This window comes from Anneissia japonica, unplaced genomic scaffold (genome assembly GCF_011630105.1).
Source record: "Anneissia japonica isolate Jap-2015-1 unplaced genomic scaffold, ASM1163010v1 scaffold172582_len1462937_cov174, whole genome shotgun sequence".
NCBI lineage: Eukaryota > Metazoa > Echinodermata > Crinoidea > Comatulida > Comatulidae > Anneissia > Anneissia japonica.
In genome coordinates this window covers 639576-659503 of record NW_022725666.1, presented here as the reverse complement: position 1 = coordinate 659503, position 19928 = coordinate 639576, and the positions used below count along the sequence as shown (strand labels likewise).

At 35.2% G+C, this 19928-nt stretch overlaps 4 protein-coding genes across 4 annotated transcripts; 2 read left to right on the top strand and 2 right to left on the bottom strand.

The window, feature by feature from the left end:
* The first annotated feature begins 947 nt into the window (after positions 1–947).
* Positions 948–2585, top strand: LOC117112825 (translation initiation factor IF-3, mitochondrial-like). Its single transcript, XM_033256009.1, has 2 exons — positions 948–1711; positions 2347–2585. Exons 1-2 carry the CDS (start codon positions 980–982, stop codon positions 2503–2505), a joined length of 891 nt encoding a protein of 296 aa, XP_033111900.1. The 5' UTR covers positions 948–979; the 3' UTR covers positions 2506–2585.
* A 176-nt stretch (positions 2586–2761) lies between these two features.
* LOC117112824 (transcription factor IIIA-like) lies at positions 2762–8215 on the bottom strand. The gene is made up of 10 exons (XM_033256008.1): positions 8031–8215; positions 7321–7421; positions 7089–7176; positions 6159–6247; positions 5531–5604; positions 5099–5185; positions 4758–4804; positions 4344–4427; positions 3960–4115; positions 2762–3708 (listed from the first exon to the last, which is right to left on the bottom strand). Exons 1-10 carry the CDS (start codon positions 8115–8117, stop codon positions 3286–3288), a joined length of 1236 nt encoding a protein of 411 aa, XP_033111899.1. The 5' UTR covers positions 8118–8215; the 3' UTR covers positions 2762–3285.
* Positions 8216–8458: 243 nt separating this feature from the next.
* LOC117112792 (xaa-Pro aminopeptidase 3-like) lies at positions 8459–12539 on the top strand. The gene is made up of 4 exons (XM_033255962.1): positions 8459–8597; positions 8980–10136; positions 11105–11225; positions 11500–12539. Exons 1-4 carry the CDS (start codon positions 8501–8503, stop codon positions 11661–11663), a joined length of 1539 nt encoding a protein of 512 aa, XP_033111853.1. The 5' UTR covers positions 8459–8500; the 3' UTR covers positions 11664–12539.
* Positions 12540–13543: 1004 nt separating this feature from the next.
* On the bottom strand, positions 13544–18972 carry LOC117112791 (amidophosphoribosyltransferase-like). The gene is made up of 8 exons (XM_033255961.1): positions 18952–18972; positions 18455–18656; positions 17730–17997; positions 16740–16992; positions 15982–16209; positions 15580–15707; positions 14888–15109; positions 13544–14232 (listed from the first exon to the last, which is right to left on the bottom strand). The coding sequence occupies exons 2-8, from the start codon at positions 18604–18606 to the stop codon at positions 13960–13962; spliced, it is 1524 nt and encodes a 507-aa protein (XP_033111852.1). The 5' UTR covers positions 18607–18656; positions 18952–18972; the 3' UTR covers positions 13544–13959.
* Between the last annotated feature and the right edge of the window lie 956 nt (positions 18973–19928).

The following is a 19928-nucleotide window of genomic DNA, read 5'->3' as shown; positions in this document are numbered from 1 at the left end:
AGTCGCTTACGTCACATAAATAAATCCCCTATGTTAATCTGTACCACAGTGCTCAGATTTTAAAAATATCGCATCAGGCCGTAAACAAAACAGTCTGTCTTGCAGCTTCATTACCGTACATACCTCACGGTCACGTCAACAAATATGAGCAGCATCCCACACACCAACCCGTTGTATACTGAATATGTAGTCTATATGCCTCAAATACATCAGCAATAAATGGCATGCTTTACAAATTGATCAGGGCACAGGTCATGATATTAAAAGCTAGGCCGAAAACAGGGCCTAAATTTCGGCTAGGGCTAGCCTAGCCATATGCTTCTACCAGACAGGCCTAGTCTTCTACTAATAAATAGCAGAAGATATGGATGTGGTACTCACTTATCTATTCTAAAGCTGTTGTTCCGCCCCCCCCCCCCCCCGTTTGAAAAATTCTGGATCTGCCCTTCATCAAATTGGACAATAATTCCTCAGAAACACTCATCTAAAAAGAGATTATCTACTGTACAAAGGCGTCATTTAGAAAAATAATGACATGCTAACGACTTCCCATAGTATTAAACAATATACATTGCCACCTTTCCCCACTCATCCAACACCGTGCGAAGCACAGATAGATGCTAGTTATTATTATTATTGTTGTTATTATTACTACTACTACTTATAATAATGCTGTTTTGACTATTGTTTATTGTCTTGTTGGTGTATAATTATCTAGGCCTCATTTTGTATATTATATATATTTTATTGAAATTTTAAAGAGGGCCCCTGAACAAAAACTGGTCTTCAGGTTCAGCTGGAAGGGCTACCCTCTATAAAAAAAAAAGTTGAAATTAGAAAAAAGTAAGTCACTTCAGTGATCAAATGAAAGGGGAACAAATTTGAGGACCTTCAGGAAATTATGCATGATGATGATTTCAAATTAATATTTTGTCTTTTTTTTCCCCATCAGGAATCCTATTTGAAGAGCAATGCTATCATGGCAGTTGCGTTGATTATTTCATCATTTGTGATGCGGGCATGGCCACCAAAAACACTCCCTCTACTGATTGGCTTTAAAAAATTTTCAAGATGTACTTTGCAACGTGTGGCACTACATACAAGACATAATCATGTGACATTACAAACTATACAATTGTCACAAATTGGGAGCAAGTTTCACCTTTATGCAAAACCCAGGATGCTGTCATCTACTGAAAGTTTCATTGATGGTGCTTCTGATAATATGGCAATTCCAGAAGACAATGATGATAGAAGAAAATCAAAACTTGGGCATAAACATAAAAATGTGTCTGGCGTAAATGTACTTGAAAGTGTAGGCAGATTCATCCCGCATTCTATTCTGGATATTACTGATGCTAGTGGAAATACTCACGTTGGTGTAACCCGGAACGAAGCCATGAAACTAAGTAAACAATCCAACATGAAACTGGTTCTAGTTAATCCCAAATCCAAACCAAATCCCTCGTACAGACTTATGTCTGGGGCCGAACTCCATCAGGAAAGGTTGAAGGCTAAGGAAACTCAGGATAAAAAGAGACAGACAGAGGTAAAGGAAATGACTATCTCGGATAATATCAGCAAGCACGACCTGATGATTAAGACGAGACAGATCCAGAACTGGATGGAGCGCTCTGAGCATCAGTATCATGTCCGAATAACAGTAATGCATAAGAAGACTGCAGGAGCCCCAACCACAGTAGAAGACAAGGTATATTTTAGTTATCCTCAAGCATCATTACCATATATAGGTGGTGAGATCTGGATTAAGCCATATTCACACTATCAAGTAAAACTCTGTCCATACTTGTAACATTTTCTTTGACAAAAAAACTTTTGTATGTCCATATAATATTAGTCATTATGTGCCTAATGTTACAAGTTTTTGTGAAATAAAATTTGAGTCTTGACTGGTCTTTATATGAAGATATCTGATTTGGCCATATATAGGCATGCTGTAGTCATATGACATCCATCTGAGCAAATTGTGTATTTGTCTCAAAAGCCAGTGGAAGCACCTGCAAGATTCCATGACATCTGTCGAGGAGAAATACTGGAACACTGCTTTAAAAAGCAGTTTCACAGGCCGAGAGTGCAATTTCTGTGATAAGTGTATTCTTGAATTTGCTTGAAACACGGTGGAGCACCCAAGGTGAATTTAGACCCCTTACCTGGACCAGTCACCTTGGACCACTCGTCAGGAAATTTCTGACACAGCCACTGCCAGAGTATTGATAGTGTGGGCAGAATATTATTGTACTATTCTGATGTCACTTTTGGGGTCAGTACAGAACCAGAGAATTTAGAACCTCATTTTTTTAACGCATTTCCATTCATTCTTCACAGATGAAGCTTATCCATGAAATCCTGGATGGGTTAAATGACGTCACAATTAATGCACCACCATCAAAATTTGGCAAAGATGGAGACGGAATAAGAGTGACACTGCGCCATATGTCAGCCAAGGAAAAAATTAAACACAGGAAGGAGAAGGAGAATCAATAAATGAATAAACAGAATATAAAGGAAAATGTCAAATTGTCTCAAAAATATTGAATGGCAATAAAAGTGATAGATATCTCGTACAGTTTGGTATTTTCTTTTTATTTCAACAAAGCAAATTCAAAAAATATAGTAGAACATGAAAGCATTTTTCACTCATGAAAAGCCACATTACCACATAGCCAAATGCTCAAGTTAAACAGAACATGAATAACAATAAAATTGATGATAGATACCCTGGTTCAGTTTACTACAGTTACTACAGTATTTTTTCTAAATTTCCATTGAAGCAAATTCCCAAAAAATTAATTGACAATGTGAGCATTTTACCACATAGCCAAATGCTGGAATTAAACAGAACATTTCTTCAAATAAGTACTTGTATATTCTATCATTTCAACACATAATTCCTTAAAAGCTTTATAAAGTAAATTTGAATTTTGTCTATACCCCCAATACTGTGAGGCAAATAATCCCACAATCTGAGAAAATATTTACAATACTAGTGCAAGGATTTAAAATATCACTTTTGGCATATGGATTTAAAAAGAAATTCTTTCACTTTTGTAAAATATAATTTCTTAAAATATAATTCACTTAAATGGCAATACAGTATTCCGTCTGTTGAATCAACCAACTTAAAAAATACAACATTATAAATATATCTGAAATTTGAATCCTTAATAAAATATAACAGAATGGATATATATTTCTGCACCTTTATATTGTAATTAAATTATCAATAATCAATTATTTCTTTAATTGTATGATTTCATGCCATAATTACTGGCATTCTATACTCTCTAAAATGCTAATTGCCACAGAATTTGACATTTTTTCATGCACTAAATTCTTGTACTTGTGTACTTCACTATATATCTGCTCGCTCTTGTTTCCACTCTCAGATGTCAATGATTCCAGATGGTTACTTTGACGCATAGATTCTATTTTGTCCTCTGAGGGAGGCAAGGTTGATTTTTCCCTTTCGCTGCGTTGACATTTATCAAAGGCTAAACTTGCATTCTGATCAGCATCTATCTTTGTATCATTTGTACAAAGACTACCAAGTTCTGCTTGAAGATTTTTAACGTGCGTCATGTTATCATCTTCAACATCCGACATCTGGCATGTACGGTTTTCAACTTCGAGCTTGGTATAAACCACTACACCGCTTATCTTTGATGCAGTCGACCGCTTTTTTCTTGGCTGTGTATTTTTAAAAAAAGTTGTTATATTTACATTTAATTATACTGTATAGTATTTCTTGTACAGGTTATTAATTGTTTTTTCCCCTGATTAATCAATACAGAATTAAGGTCATAATGCACTATTTCCAAATTCCAATATTACCTGGGAAGTAATCCAAGCCATGCATATAATTCAATTTTTTTAAGGAGCGTGCGCCCCGCACCTTACATAGATACGCCCCTGGTTTTACCACAGCTTTAAGTACGTACCTTTGGTTGTGGTTTAACATATCCAGGCATGTGAACAACTTGGTGTTTCTCTAATGAAACTTTATGTGCAAATGTTTTGGTGCATTCATCGTGGGTACAGACAAATGGTCTAGCGCCCTCATGGTAGTTGTCGATATGCATTTGTAAATAAGACACCTGTGAAAAGAAGCAATCCTTAATATAAAGAAAGAACTCAAGGGGATAATAAAAGAAGTCTAAATTGGACTTAAATTTGTTTGGAAAGTAGTATAAATTGGGCCTAAATTTGTTTGGAACTTCAGTTTTAAGAATAAAATTGTTAGTTTATCTCCTGCATTGATTGATATCAACACTAGATATTCTGAGAATGATCTTTGTCTTCTATGGAAGTTTAAGAATGTTTACCCTTGTATAAGTTCTTCCGCAGCCATCTCTTGGACAAAGGAATACGTCAACCTTCTCCTTGTGGATTCTTTCATGTAGGCGGAGCTTTGAAAATAAAAAAAGATAATAATATTTACAAGTCAGTAATGACATCATCACTTTCATTTGCACATAATCTTCCTATCCCTGATCAATCACTAATTTGATATAGTGCCTCCAATTTGTTGCGTGCAAAAGCTCAATAAATGAATGGAGCCATTATTTCCTTCAAAAATTTCCTTCTCAGCCCTGCCCTTCAGGTTATTTTTTTTCCAGAAAATAATGTCTCCTTCGGCCTCTATTTTCTAGAGTCCTCAGAACTTGACCATAATTGCATATCTGTAAAGTAGTAATGTTACTGACCACTTTTCCAATCAATTCTAACTATTTACATACTTTGTAATTCTTGCCAAATGTTTTTCCGCATGATTCACACTTGAATTCTACATAAAAAAAAAAATAGACAGTTCCTCAGTAAAGGGGGTCAAATAATCATCATTTGTTGTCAGAATTCAGAAATAATAACTTCACTATCTTCCTTTCAGAAAAAAAAAAGTGAAATTTATCCTCATCATTGATCACAAGAAGCATATCTACAAATCTTATTAACAATGTCAAATTCAACAACAACAAAAATAATCACTGCCATTAACATTTGTAGTGCAATACAAGTACATTAACATGTATATACATAAAAACCACTATATAATTTATATGCAAGAATATCCAGCACATACCATCTAAATGATCAGTACTTAGATGTTTCCTCAGCAAAGACCATGACTTGAATGTTTCACTACAACCATCTTTTGGACAATTCCTCACTAGAGAACAAAATTCCATAAATAATAACATGTATTATAATTATGCAGTAACTTTCAGAAAAAACCTGCTAATTTTTAGTGAAACTTCAAAGAATGCAAGAAATATATAACAAATTAACACTTCATCTTATGAAGTGGAAAGCTTATTTTTATATAGAAAATTTAACAAAGGTATAGAAAAATTTAAACAAGTAAACATGATTGGTATATTGGTTTATAGAACATTCTTTTCCTGAATATTAACTATAAGATCTATATATTGGGCCAACAAGTGATTTAAGCTAACAGGAAGAATTAGGTCAAGGAATATTTTGATTAAAAGGTTAATTTTGTTGATCAACCTACTCTCATGTTTTTGCATGTGTCTCTTCAATTTGCTTGGTAAAGGAAACTGCATACCACACCCTTCAACCTCACAACTAATAAAAGAGAAATATTAATTCATCATACAAAATATAATAAAACATTAGGGAAAGAAAGTAAAAGTCAAGTACAGTAAATCAATTTGTTCTAGTTGAGAAACTAGCACAGTTTAGCTGATCACTGATCACAGGGCCAACGCAAAACAATTCCTGCTCTTTTCGAAAATGTGCTCCGACCTTTAACAAGCACATGAGCCATGTGGTACACAGGACGAAGTGGCATATGCCTATTTTTATCTATTTGTTTCTTTTAATTCATTACAATTTAAAAAACAACGATAAAGGAAAACATGAGACAGGGACACCCCAAAAGTTAACTAAATCATTTTCAAGTAAATGCACTTTTGCAAAAAGATGCACGCATAGTTAAAGATAGAATAACACATTTTCAAAAATCGTAGAAAAAAAACATTGTTAAGCCGTATCTAAGAGATTCTAAAAATATACATACAACACTTTAAAATTTATGATTTTAAAGATTAATGGATCTTCATGCCAATGTAAGAGAATTGTGAACATAGAGGGCAGTATACTAATAAGCATTTGCTTACTGATATCGATTGATACCGGTGTGAATGACCTCATGAACCGTGAGCTGCTGACGCTTTTTGAATGTTGCACCGCAGCCATCAAATTCACACTACAAAAATAAAGGGGATTTAATGAGATTTTTCTTTTTTTAAAGAAACAAGGTATCGAGATATTATCTTCACCATTAATACCACCGATATTTTAAGTTGATTATTTTCATTACTATCTTTATTATTATTTTTAATGAATTTAATGAACTAAACCAACTTTTACCACACCCTTTAATTCAGAATCAACTTTTTAAAATTAGCTATGAAACCCATTTTTACATGTCTACTTATAAACCTAAAATGTGGCCTTGACTATTTCTTGAATTGTTGTATATAAAATGCTTATTCTTATTATAATTTTTATTATTAATATAGTTATTCACACTTCCTATTACTTATTAGTATTATGTACTATTATTATATAATTATATTGATATATTATACTATATTATACTAGATTTATAATATTAGCAAAACAAATAATATTCATATAACTATTTTGCCATTGGTAGTTGTTTTTTTTTAGGACAGACAGAAAAAAATATTAGATTATCACTCTAGTTTTTCTAAATTTTCTAAAATTGGATGATGTGGAGTAGGCCTAGGCATATTTAAATGAAAGAAATAATTTAAAGAGAAACACTTATTTACAAGAAAGATACACATTTGCATATTTAGTAAAGTGTATTACATTTAAAATAACAAAATGCCATTATAACATCTGCGACATAGTTTGATAGGGATATTCCGCATACCACACATTATTTTTATATGGTAAAAAAAAAATGTTTTTTATTACCGCATCAAAATTTCAAAAATTTTTTATGAGGGAGTGATAATCTAAACATTTTTATTGGCCATTATTATTATTTTATACTTTTTATTATTTTCTATACTTACTTTGTGACATTGTTGATGAAAACGTTTCAAGTGTTTCTTGAGATTATCAGCACTGACAAACCGATGCTGACACCCATCCTGTACACACCTGTAAAAAGAAATATTAAACTTTGACCTTTAGCTTTGAAAGGGACCATGGCATAGCAAAGGAATATTGAAAACAATTTTGTGTACAGTAAACATTTTCTAATTTTATCATTCTGAAAATTTGTTACATTATGTATCTCCTTACACATAATCTTTCTGGTCTGAGTGCGACTTTGCATGTCTGTTGAGATGCGAACTTCTACGATATGACTTTCCACATCCTTCAAAAGTACAAACAAATGGTCGCTGTGCAGTAAGGAAACAAAATCAAATATTAAATTAAAATTATTTTTTAAAGGGCTATATTACTGTTAGGCCTTTCTCAATACTTTTTACCTCTTTTTCTACTAGGCCTAGGCTAGTAAGGCCAGGCAAGCCAATTTCAACAGCAGGCATACACTACACAGTATTTTACTATCATCATCACCATCATTACTTCAGTGACACTGCCATCACTGACTCATTGTTGACATTATTCTCTCATCAATTTGACCCTTCCATCCATCATATGATTTGATGAACCATCTGAGTACAAATTATGTTTTAATAATACTACGATAGATAGTACCAGGAACCCTGGCAGGGAGGTTTATAAAAAGTACAGTGCAGTCTGAAATTGCTTTGCAATAATATCCAAGATAGCTTGCTTAATACCGAGCCTTATCACACACCTACCGTAGGCCTAGGCCTGAGTGATATTGTCTCCACATGCGCGGCATGGGAAAGCATGGCTTCGCGGCTGGGTTCGTGAAAGTACTAGTAGGAGGAGGCCTACTACAGTGACTTACAGAGCCTACCTAGCTAGCAGAGCCTAGATTTTTTATTAGTAGTATGGACATTTATGATATTGCATACCTCTCCAGTATGTTTCAATTCATGTTCTTGTAGCCTCCATAACTTGTCATAGTTGGCAAAACAACCATCAAATTTGCAGAAAGGCATGGTATATTACATGTGTCAACTGCTCCCACTGAGCATTGAGAAACAATCGATTGTGTTTTGTGCTGCAATGACATCTACCAGAGATACTACTATGTATGATATACTACTACTATGTCGGTCGCATCCTCATGGCGAATTCTAGCACGTGCTAGGTTTTATCAGGGGTCAATCAACAATTCATTAAACAGATAATAATAATGTTTCATTTTAATAAATAAAGTACAGTAATATTCAATTAAATACAAATATAAAACTAATATTAAGATAAAATGCATCAATATAGTAATTTAAACGACTGAAAAATTATCTAACGAACTAGGCCTTCATGCATTTTGAGGTTGCGAGGTTAAAGGTTGTGTTAATTTTATAAACAAACACTCTGGATGGGCATAGAGAAAATGTTTTCAAAAAGATTTATAAATCTTATAAGACATTATAAAGGGACAGCTTCAAATATAAATAGCTCCAATGCAAAAATCAGTAAGTTTAGGAAGAGTTGTTCTATTCTGATCTTTTGTAAAATTCAGAAATTACGCTAGCCTCAGTCTCATCAGGCCAGGCATGATCTACCCGCATAAATAGATCTAGGCCTAGCTAGGCATATAGATAAACGATAGGCCGTAGCAAGCAGTTAGCAGGCGCAGAATCACACACGGGATTCGTCACACACCACCAGGCCAGCTGATTAGAGTGCCAGGATAGTTGTATAGTAAGTCGGCTTATAGGTCTAGTTTTGATATCATATGGTTAATTAAGCTTAGTAAGTAACTACTAAACTTGTCATTTATTATATAGTATACGGTATAAAATACTTGTAATTATTTTTAACGTGATTCTGAATTTTGTCATTTATTACCTACAGATTGCAAAAGTTTTAGCTCAGCAGCCAACATTGAAATACCTGAGAGAAACTTAGGACAACCAACACCATTTGCACATAAGCATCTTATGGCACATGATGACATCACTCCGGGAATTTCTAGGTCAGAGTTCAAGCAAAGACGAAATGCCCTGATGACTTCAATAAGTCGCTCGGCTAGTGGTAGTGAGAGCAAACACCACATTGTTGTAGTTCTTTCAAGTGAAAAGAAATTTATGACTGATGAAATCCCATACCCATTTCGTCAAAGTACCAACTTTTTATACTTGTCTGGCTTCCAGGAGCCTGATAGCGCCCTCGTTCTTGAAAGTCTTCCGGGAAAAGTACTGCAACATCACAAATCTGTTTTGTTTGTGCCAGACCGAGATCCTGATAGAGAACTATGGGATGGTCCACGAGCAGGAACCGAGGGTGCCAAACGTTTTCTCTGCGTTGATGAGACATATAGCATTAATGAATTTTCCAAAGCATTAGAAAATTATAGTCGTTTAGATGATGTCACCATCTGGTACGACGTTTTCAAAAATGTTCATCCAAACTTACATGATAAGGTTATCAGTGGGCTGATTAATCCAAGTCGGAGAAAAGGGAATTCTATAAGCATTCTAGAACATTCTATGCATTCATTACGAGTTCTGAAATCAGATGCTGAAATTCGTCTGTTAAGAGAATCTGCCTCCATAGCAGCGAGGTCATTTGTGAAAGTGATGAAGGCATCTTATCCCGGAATCAGAGAAGCAGAATTGTATGCTAAAATTGACTTTGAGTGTCGAGTTGCAGGTGCTGAGTTTCTTGCCTATCCACCTGTTGTTGCTGGTGGTAACCGTGCCAACATATTGCACTACATTAATAATAATCAAGTTGTGAATGATAATGAATTGGTCCTGATGGATGCAGGCTGTGAATACCATGGCTATGCTAGTGATGTCACACGAACATGGCCCGTGAATGGACGATATACAACGCCACAAGGTGAACTATATGAACTTGTGCTTAGAATCCAGAAGAACTGTATCCACATGTGTCGTGAAGGGGCAACGCTAGACCAAGCTTATCACCAAATGTTGACATGGATAGGAGAGGGGCTTCAGCATCTTGGCATAATTTCAGATAAATTGAACCATATGGAATTATATAAGGTAGCAACTAGTAAAATTTGCAACATTTTAAATGTAGCATTTAAGAGGAAATGCTACATGAGTGAGAACCAGGCTGGGTAGAACCAGGGAGATGCTTCACATTTATAAAGCTGATACTGTAAATAATACTTTCACCCAAGACATATCACAACTAAGCATGATTGATGAGGGTTTTGTGAATTGCTAGTTTAATGTTTCACCAGACATGCAAATTTAATAGGCCGATTTAATGATGGGCACCATGTGACCTAACTTGGGTGTTAGATGTAAACAATGGACTGGCACAGCGGTGTTTTACATGGAGATTGCAGCCGTCCTTGTTATTGCTGTAAAGATCATCGTAATTCCCAGTAAAATACAGTTGAACTTGCCTAAGTTGAATCCAAAAATGCATTGACAAATAGTTCGGCTTAGATAAAATTTGACTTACAGATGGTTATTTAAGTCAAAACACAACAATTCGGCATGTAAAACAAGATCAACTTATTATTTGAGTTAGGCAAATTCGACTTAAGCAAGTGTAACTGTATACCAAATTGGTTGAAAATTGAACTTAAGAATTTTGCCTTAATGGTTTGCTAATGCTCTATTTACTGGCCGCAAAAATTAGGCCTAGGCCCCTGCACATTCTACAGCCTGTTAGGTATGCACAAGGGTCTTCGACCTGCGAACTATGCCACAATTTTAAGGCTAGCTAAGTTTTATGAAGGGTCATTTAAATTTTAAAGCATTCAATCTAGAACACTAAAATTTTGAGCAATTGTATTGCCTTTCTTTGCCATTTATTTCTCACATGAACAGTGGGTGGTTGTTTTCGCAAACATAACATCGCACTGTAATGTTTCCACGGTATACCCGAGTTATGTCGCGTGACCAGCTGTAAACAAACATTGACAAATTGGTCTATTGTAGAGTACTTCACTAATAGAGAACAATCAAATATGATTTTATTGTTTTTTTTTTAACAGGTTGCAAAATGCTATTGTCCTCACCACCTTGGCCATTACCTAGGGATGGACACGCACGACACAACTAAAGTTTCAAGGAGTAACCAACTGCAGCCAGGAATGGTGGTCACAATTGAACCAGGTAAATGCTATTCAGTGGTGGATCCTGGTATTCAAACTAGAGGGAGCCCATGAAGGTACATTCACAGATGGAGGATCTATATCACCTCAGCCCCACCATGGTTGGGGCTGATATAAATTTCTTTATATCTCCATTTTTTAAAATTTTGAACAATTTATAGTGGGCCCCCTTGAATCCGCCACTGCTATTCCTATGGGAGGAATGCCATTACATGTGTTTATATTTTCTTGACTTTAGCCTCTTTCAGAGAAACAATCCTATTATTTTTCCACAGGCATATATATACCTGAGCATGATAGTTCTGCACCGGAGAGGTATCGTGGCATCGGAATCCGCATTGAAGACGACGTATTGATAACCGATTCAAAGGCAGAGGTTTTATCGGATGAGTGTCCGAAGGAGATTGCAGAAATTGAAGCAATTGTCAACCAGTCATGAACATTCACAAACTGAATAGGGGAAGATTCAAGGTTTTTAACAGAAGAGGGGAGAACAAGCAGCCCAATAAATTTTGCAAACCTGTTTCAGAATGACGAGAGGGAAAGGCAGTGGCATTTTGACATTGTGGTGCGATGAAATGTTGGGGGCGCTATTTGGGGAATGAGGTGATTTTTAACTGCTTGAGTGCAATTTCAGGCAGAGACTCACTGCACCAGACGGTCGTCGCGATTCTGTGGAAGACGCAATCATGATCCGTTCCGACTGCTACCAAAGGCGTCGCATCACCTAGCACTCACAGGGAGTTGCGTTGGATTCATCGGACGACAGTCATACAACGCAGCGCGTGCATGGTAAATGATTTTCAAAATCCTTCAAATAAGTTTGTCTGGGTAGAAATGCAGATTTGAATAGTGTTGTAACTTCCAGTATGTTGATTGATCTTACAGTATTTTTAAGAAAACTATATTTTCAACTGTCGAACCTGCATGTTTTTAAAATTATGTAAAAAGAATATCAATTTTTACTTTTGCACTTTTAACACTGAATGTATATTAATACAGTACAGGAAAAAACAAGAAAAAAAATAAAGATTTGTATTAAAAGCAATCAAATATGTATATTTTATTCATTTAATCAAAAAAATATACAAGTACAGTACAAAGTAACACACAATAAACATCATTCACAGTGGGCAAGACATGTTTGGACTTACAAAATCTTAAAAAATAGCCCCATTAACAGACAAAATTGTAGTGTAATGCTTCTTAAGTTAATGAGTGTAATAATTAGTACAGCAATATTAAATAATCAATAAATTTCTTAAATTTATGGCAATCTCACATTTTAAAGAACTTATACATCAGTAAGCATCTACAATTTTATATTATATCCACACCTAAATAATAAAAAATTAAATAATAAAAAAATAGCAAGTTCCCATGACAATACAAAATAAAAGACACAAGAATGTATGTTTTTCTTTCATTTCTATACAGCAGTCTTGTTTTAAATGTTAAAATTGCATTATACGGAAGTTGCATTGCAAGTAAATTGATAACAAATTATTCATTATTGAAAAAGTGTTGGAAAGTTTCGAAAATTGATTTAATTTTGGTGGTATAACTTATATTTAACATTGCAAGCATACATTCACAAACTAATTCCAATTGTAAGCTCATAAAAGTGTTAAATATATAATAATTAGTTGTAATGTGTGTGATGCATATGTTATATAAAAAAGTACACTGTTTTAATAGCTTTATGGCTCACCTATTGACTATATTTAGCATAGCCTCATTGTTGGTCTATTAGGCACCATGTGATTGATATAACGTGTAGGCACATTTTACACCCACGACTGGCTCGCTCGCTTTTGTGCATGCTAACACAAAACAGGTAATAACACACTGACGGTACATACATTAGTGTTACCAAGGCAACAGGTCATATGAGAAGCAGTTAAATCCTCATAGAAAAATATTCATCTAAAAGTTGGTTAATTATCCAACTATGAAATGGAATGCAAATTATCTGATTTGTTTATATTTTACATAAAATACTCAGGTGATGTTTTATAACTGGCCAGAAATGGAATTTTTGTTCTATCAGCACACGCAAAATCTCTTAAATAATCCTCAATATTTTTTTATGTTTTCCTGTTATTACAGCATCAAAAGATATGAAGATTTTCATACTATACTATTCATTATATATTAACAACATAATAAAATACAAGGTTGCACCCAAAGAGCTACCATATATTACCGTATTATTATTGTAATTTATTAAATTATAATTGTTATACTAACTAATATTAGCACAATGATAAGCTTGTGGATAAACATAATAAATACAAGGTTGCACCCAAAGAGCTACCATATATTACCGTATTATTATTGTAATTTATTAAATTATAATTGTTATACTAACTATTATTAGCACAAGGATAAGCTTGTGGATAAAATATGATACAATGGCCTTCAGTCCCTTATATTCGATAGTTTTTTCGCTCAATTTTGCAATATATCATGTGTGCTCCATCTACGACATATGTCAAAATACAATAAAAATACAAAAATATTAAGCAATTAAATAGAAGTAAACATACCATCATGTGCAACACATTCCACAAGAAAAAATGACAGATAAATATAAAAATACCTTTAAAAATTGGTCATTTTAGCATGTCTATTTGTTTATGACAGATACCAGATATGAAAAAAGATACAAGGCTACTTGAGTTCGCCTATTACACATCATTTTACCACTTAAGGCTTAGCACATTCATACGATATTACCACTCGAGGCTCACAGGATAGTCGCCGGTAAGACATGCCGTGCAATGTCTTGACTTTGAGTTCTCGCTCTCTTTATTGTTATCCTTGATACCTTTCATAACGGCAGATACGAGGCCATTTACAGATAAGTACTTGATGCTCTCCGCCCCGAAATGTTTTGCAAGCTGTTCTGTGTCCATACGATTGGCAATTAGTTCCTCTCTTGTGGGAATGTTGATGCCCATGTAGCAAGGATGCTTCACTGGTGGTGAGGCTACACGAATATGCACCTGCATTAATATGTAAATTATATATATAAATGCTACTGTTGATAACGAAAAACATTAAACATATAATATTGGATGTGAAAACTGGAGAAACTCTAAAAACTAAACTTTAAATTTTTCAGTTCAACAGATAAAATATTTTACATTGAAAAAATGAGGAACAGATTAAAATTAATTTAATTTAAATTTACTACAAACTTTTTTAATTGAGTAGTACTAGCCAATTACGGAGGTCGATACAAAAGCCATTTGGTGCAGTGTGAACTGTTTGGTTTCCCAACCCTGAGGTCAAGGTTTCAATCCCGCGCTGTGCATTTCACTTGTGTCCTTGAGCAAGGCACTTTATCTGCATTGCTTCTCTCCTCCCAGGAGTTTAAATGGGTACCTGGTGGAGTTGCCTGCACTGCGCCAATATAGCAGCAACACTTAAGCATGTAGGCACAATAACCAGGGAAAACAAAGCGCTGTTTAACCTAAAGGAATAGGCTCTATAGAAATACTAAGTAACAAATAACAAAAATATATAAAAATGTTGTTATTTATGCATTTAACTGCTAATAAAAACATTTTATTGTTCTAATTCTCAATATTAAGTTAAAAACTCACTTAAATACACATAACAGTAAGCAACTTTTATATTTAAAACCATCTCAATTACCTCCTTAGCACCAGCCGCTTTTAACATCTTTATTATTGGTCCAATTGTGTTGCCCCTGACAACCGAGTCATCAATGAGGATGATTCTCTTGCCCTTGAAGTTATCTACAAGTGGACCAAACTTCTTAGCGACACCCAGCTGCCGTAACCGATTACTAGGCTGGATAAACGTACGTCCAACATACCGGTTCTTGCATAAGACCTCTGTGTATGGAATTCCAGTCTGCAGAGTAAATATAAACAACTCTATAACCCATATTATGAATTTTAATGCCAATGCACGAGGGGCTCATAAGCAAGCTTCAAAAGTCTCTAATATCAAGTAAGCAAGTAAGTGTGTCTCAAACATTATTTACCCATTGGTCCCTTGTACATCATATTCATCATCATTCAAAAACACTATTAATCTATAACTTTTAAACTTACTTTTTTTGTTTGTATTGTATATTTTTGTAAATTGTATATTTTCCTTTATACTGTATTATATTAATGAGTTTTGTTGGTATCTGCGCCAGTTTGAAATACAATACACAAGAACTGAAAGTGGCTACAGTACATCAAACAAGAATCGATTATGGACCCCCCACCCCTCCCTTCTATTATTCCCCACCAACATCATCACCACTACTACCACCATCATCACAGCAACCACAATTAGTGGGACATAACACTGGCCACATGGCATGTAAATACCTCTTGAGCAAAGCCAATAGCAGCAGGTGTTGCCGATTCCGGAACTGTGCTGACGAGGTCCGCATCTACTGGCACCTCACGTGCCAACTGCTGGCCGCAGCGCCTCCGCACTGAATAAACCATTTGACCTGAAGCAAAGAAAGTATCAATTTTAAGAAATATTGAAACTACCAAAGCATGCAGTCTTGTTATCCTTTTTGTTCTTGGCATGCTCTTTTTTAATCATGCCTTCTTCTCCACTATAATTTTTTGAAGAAAATATGTTACTGTGATTTGATCTTGAAAGAGGCTGATGTTCTTGTACATTCATTTACTCATTTCTCTTGTAATGTACCTCATATTCTTAAGAGCATTGTCCACTACCCCACCCCCCCCACCCAAAAAAATCATTGATAAAGTTACCTTCATAGATTGTGTCTGAACGTGAAAAATAGATGTATTCAAAAATGCAAAAGGCAGGTGGTGCCTCCCCAAGTCGATCAACAATCGCCATTGACTTGATACCTTCTTTAGACAGGCGAACTATTTCACCCGGAACAACTTCACGGAAGTACCTTGCACCTACAGACTGGAAACAACAGGATTCGGATGACACTACCCATCCTTCTGTTTCAATATCTACATCTTTTTCTGAAATATAAAATTGCTTGTGTAAATTTATACAAAGATAAACACATTCATTAAGAAAACAATACCTTTCTTAAGGCTAATGTTGTAAATAGTTATTTTTAAATGAATATTTTCTATTTGTTACAAACCACTAGCACTGACAATGTTAAGAAAATGCAAAATGCAAATAGGAAGCTTTCGATTGCACAACGACGGTAGGACGTAGAACGTAATGACGTCACTAAAAGTCATCTGCGCATGCGAGAACGTTAAGGTCACCTCGTTGAGCAGATTCTGGAACACATTTGGCCTAATCTACGTATGCAGAGAATGTAGGACGCCAGGTAATGACGGTCACGCATGAGTTCTAGCGTCGCGTCGTCGCACAAATCGAGATCTCCCTATTATCCTCAACAGAGCCTAAATATTTTTGCATAAATTAGCTGCTTAAGCTGATGTAACAATTCTCAACATTCATAAATGCTGTTTGAAAATGTAAATATCTTGAATTCTCTTTGATTTGATTGGCTATTTGGTTAGATCACGCTTACCCTCTGCAGTTGCGCCACTGGTCAGACGGCCAATACAGAGAGGCCTGTTTCCATATGGATCCCGAACTGCATACATAGAGCTTCCATGCATTATGAGCAGCGAGTATGCTGTGGGTGTTTTCCTCATCATCTGACGAATTCTGGCAGTCCAGTTCGGACCATTTGGCTCGCCTTCTGGTGGGGACGAGGTCAACAGTTGTGTAATGACCTCAGAATCAGAGCCAGTCGACAACCCAACACCATGTTCTAATACCTGTTAAAAATCATATTAAAGACTATCTTAATAAGTTTTAGAAATCTACCATTGTTAACTTGATGCACCACTTTATTGACCTGGGTTTCAATTGACCTTTCCCAAGTGCCAATCAAGCTTAACAACAAACCAATCAGATGAGGGCCAGGAGTATGCACGTGCTTACCAAGCACACATATTGTCCCACAAACACATATGTTGCTAACTCAGCAAAAACTCATAGGACGATTCTCGAAGCATAGAGACAACTCTTACCTACTCGTAGAAGCTCTGAACTTGAGGTGCTAATTTTGAAAATGTTCAAAATTAGCGCTACAAGTTGACTACAAGTTGAAACTTGAAGAACTTGTAGGTAACTCGGGGTACTTCTACCTAACGCGTACACTACTCTGGATACTCGTCGGCGGTTTTGTCATCACCCCGAAATAAGTACGAGTATGAGCGCACCAAGTTGACTCGTACCTAACTTGTATCTAATTCGGTACAAACTTGTTATGCTCGTAATAATCTTGTAAAGCTCGTAGTAAACTTGGTGCTTCGCTCAGCATAATTTGTACATAACCAACTCCGTAAGGTCATACCTCACTTGTAGCTAACACGTAGTAAGCTTGTATAGAGGTCCTTTCCCAAGCGAATTAGATCAGGAGTTTTTTACTCATAGAACTTCTGCGACTTTTGGAAGAAATCAACCTGGTTGAGAGAGGGACTTAACCTTGATATAATATTAACTATCTCACCTGCTTTCTCAATGAAGCTTTGTTGACCAACTCTCCATTGTGGGCAACTGCGATTCTTCCATGAATTGTATCAACATCAAATGGTTGGCAATTGATCAGCGATGATGCTCCAGCCGTAGAGTACCGTGTATGCCCAATTCCAATCTCGCCTTGTATTCGGAGCAGGGCGTCCTGTTTAAAGATGGAATTCACCATTCCCATTCCTTTATGCTTCCGGAATTCCTTATTTTCAGAGTTGTAGGTCACAATACCGGCACTCTCTTGACCCCTGTGGTAAAAAAAAGAAAATGCTATCATGTTGTTTTAGGCACGTCAACGATCCTTCACCATAAACATTATCTCACTATCATCATTATACCGTAAATGCTCAAATAAGCGCTTGCGGCACTTATAACATTTTCAGCAGCACGGCGCTTATTCAAGAGTGGCTCTTATAAGAAAATATTGGTGTGTTGCTTTCATCTCGCGTATTCCTGTAGTTCAGTAGGCCTATCATAGGTCCTACGTCATCGTAAATGAATGTTTATAAAGAAATGCTTGTGCCTTTTATTTATTTATTTTAACATTGTATACATTGTATTTAAAACCCTGTTTCTCAAAGTGTTTCATTACACACAGGTAATAATTACACGCTTGATTAAGCGCTGCTGCGCTTATTTGAGAGCAGCGCTTGGCAAAAAAAAATCAGGTTTGGTGTGGCACTTATTTTCTTACTACTCACTCACCTGTGCTGCAGTCCGATTAATCCCAGGTGAATAATATGCGCAACGTCAAGTTGTGTTGGCCAATCACCAGCAGCTACGCACCCAAATATCCCACAAGCCTCCTGCATTTTAAGCTCTTCATCCTCAAAATTTTCAGACAACAAGGCAGCCATTGAAATGTATTGTTTCTACTCTAGTGAAGCTTGTATATAAATCAGACTGTCTGAGGAGAAACAAAAGAAAAAAAAACAACAACTTTATAATGGATTTGCTTTCACTAATTTTGGAATACACAACATTACTTTACTTTAGTGTCCTGATGAACCACATAAAGTAAACCCAACTTAGCATTAGGAGGTAGAGGCACTCATTTACTAACGTCCCAGTGACTAGAATACCTGCATACCTAACTCATAAATGATGAATTTATTTTTCAGAATTTGTTTTTGGCTCAATATAGCCAGTATATCTTTACACAATTAGAATGGAAATTGTTTAATACAGGTTGTCATACTTACGTAGTTGCTACAGCAAATAAAATTTACTACTACTTTGAAGGTATAAAAAGTACCTCCATGCTACTCGTCTACACTAAACAAAAGGCTGCTGATGTTTCCTTTTAATGGCCAGTTCAATAGGTGATCCTAAAGAACAATGGAAGCCATTGTTAAACTGGTTAACACTTTTAATTGAATGATGAACAGTCTAAAACAATCAATGAATTGGGGTGTTTAGTCGAACTAGCCAATGTTGTTATGGTAGGAATTATAATAGAACACAAAAGAACAACCTAACAGACAAGCTGGGGCGGATGCAGACGGAGCTTACCAGTAAGGTTTTTGAAGTATGAGAGTGTAACTTCCAGGCACGGCGATATACGTAAAACAATCTAAAACAATTTCTAATTTCTAATTGAAGAATAAGACAGCCAGCAGGACCCTCAATAATATTCATGTTTTATAGAAGTAGTTATTGATTACTATTTTGATTTCAAATCGGTGGTGTATGCACTGTCTCTTATACACATCTAGATGTGTATAAGAGACAGACTCTTACATCTCGGCCACAAGTCATTTACTGGTACTACATTGTACTAATTGTTATTATTATTGCTGTTATTATTGTTGTCATTGTAGTTATTGTTATTGTTGCTTTTATTACCGTTAGTTTTAATATTAATTATTAGTCTTAGCATCAACCTTATATATTGTTATTACAGTACCATATAAATAATAAATAATTTTCGATTTTTTATTATTATTATTATTTATTAGTCTTAGTATTATAATTTTGATAATAGTAATTTAAAAAGTTGTTGTTATGGGCGTTTTATTAGTATTTTCTCATATTATTATTATTAATATTATTGTTGTTGTTGTCACCTTTATTATCGATATTATTACCCTATTATTATTAAGTAGGCCTAGTATTATAAGTATCATTATTATTATTATTACTAATTAGTATTACTATTATTATAAAAATAAACATTATC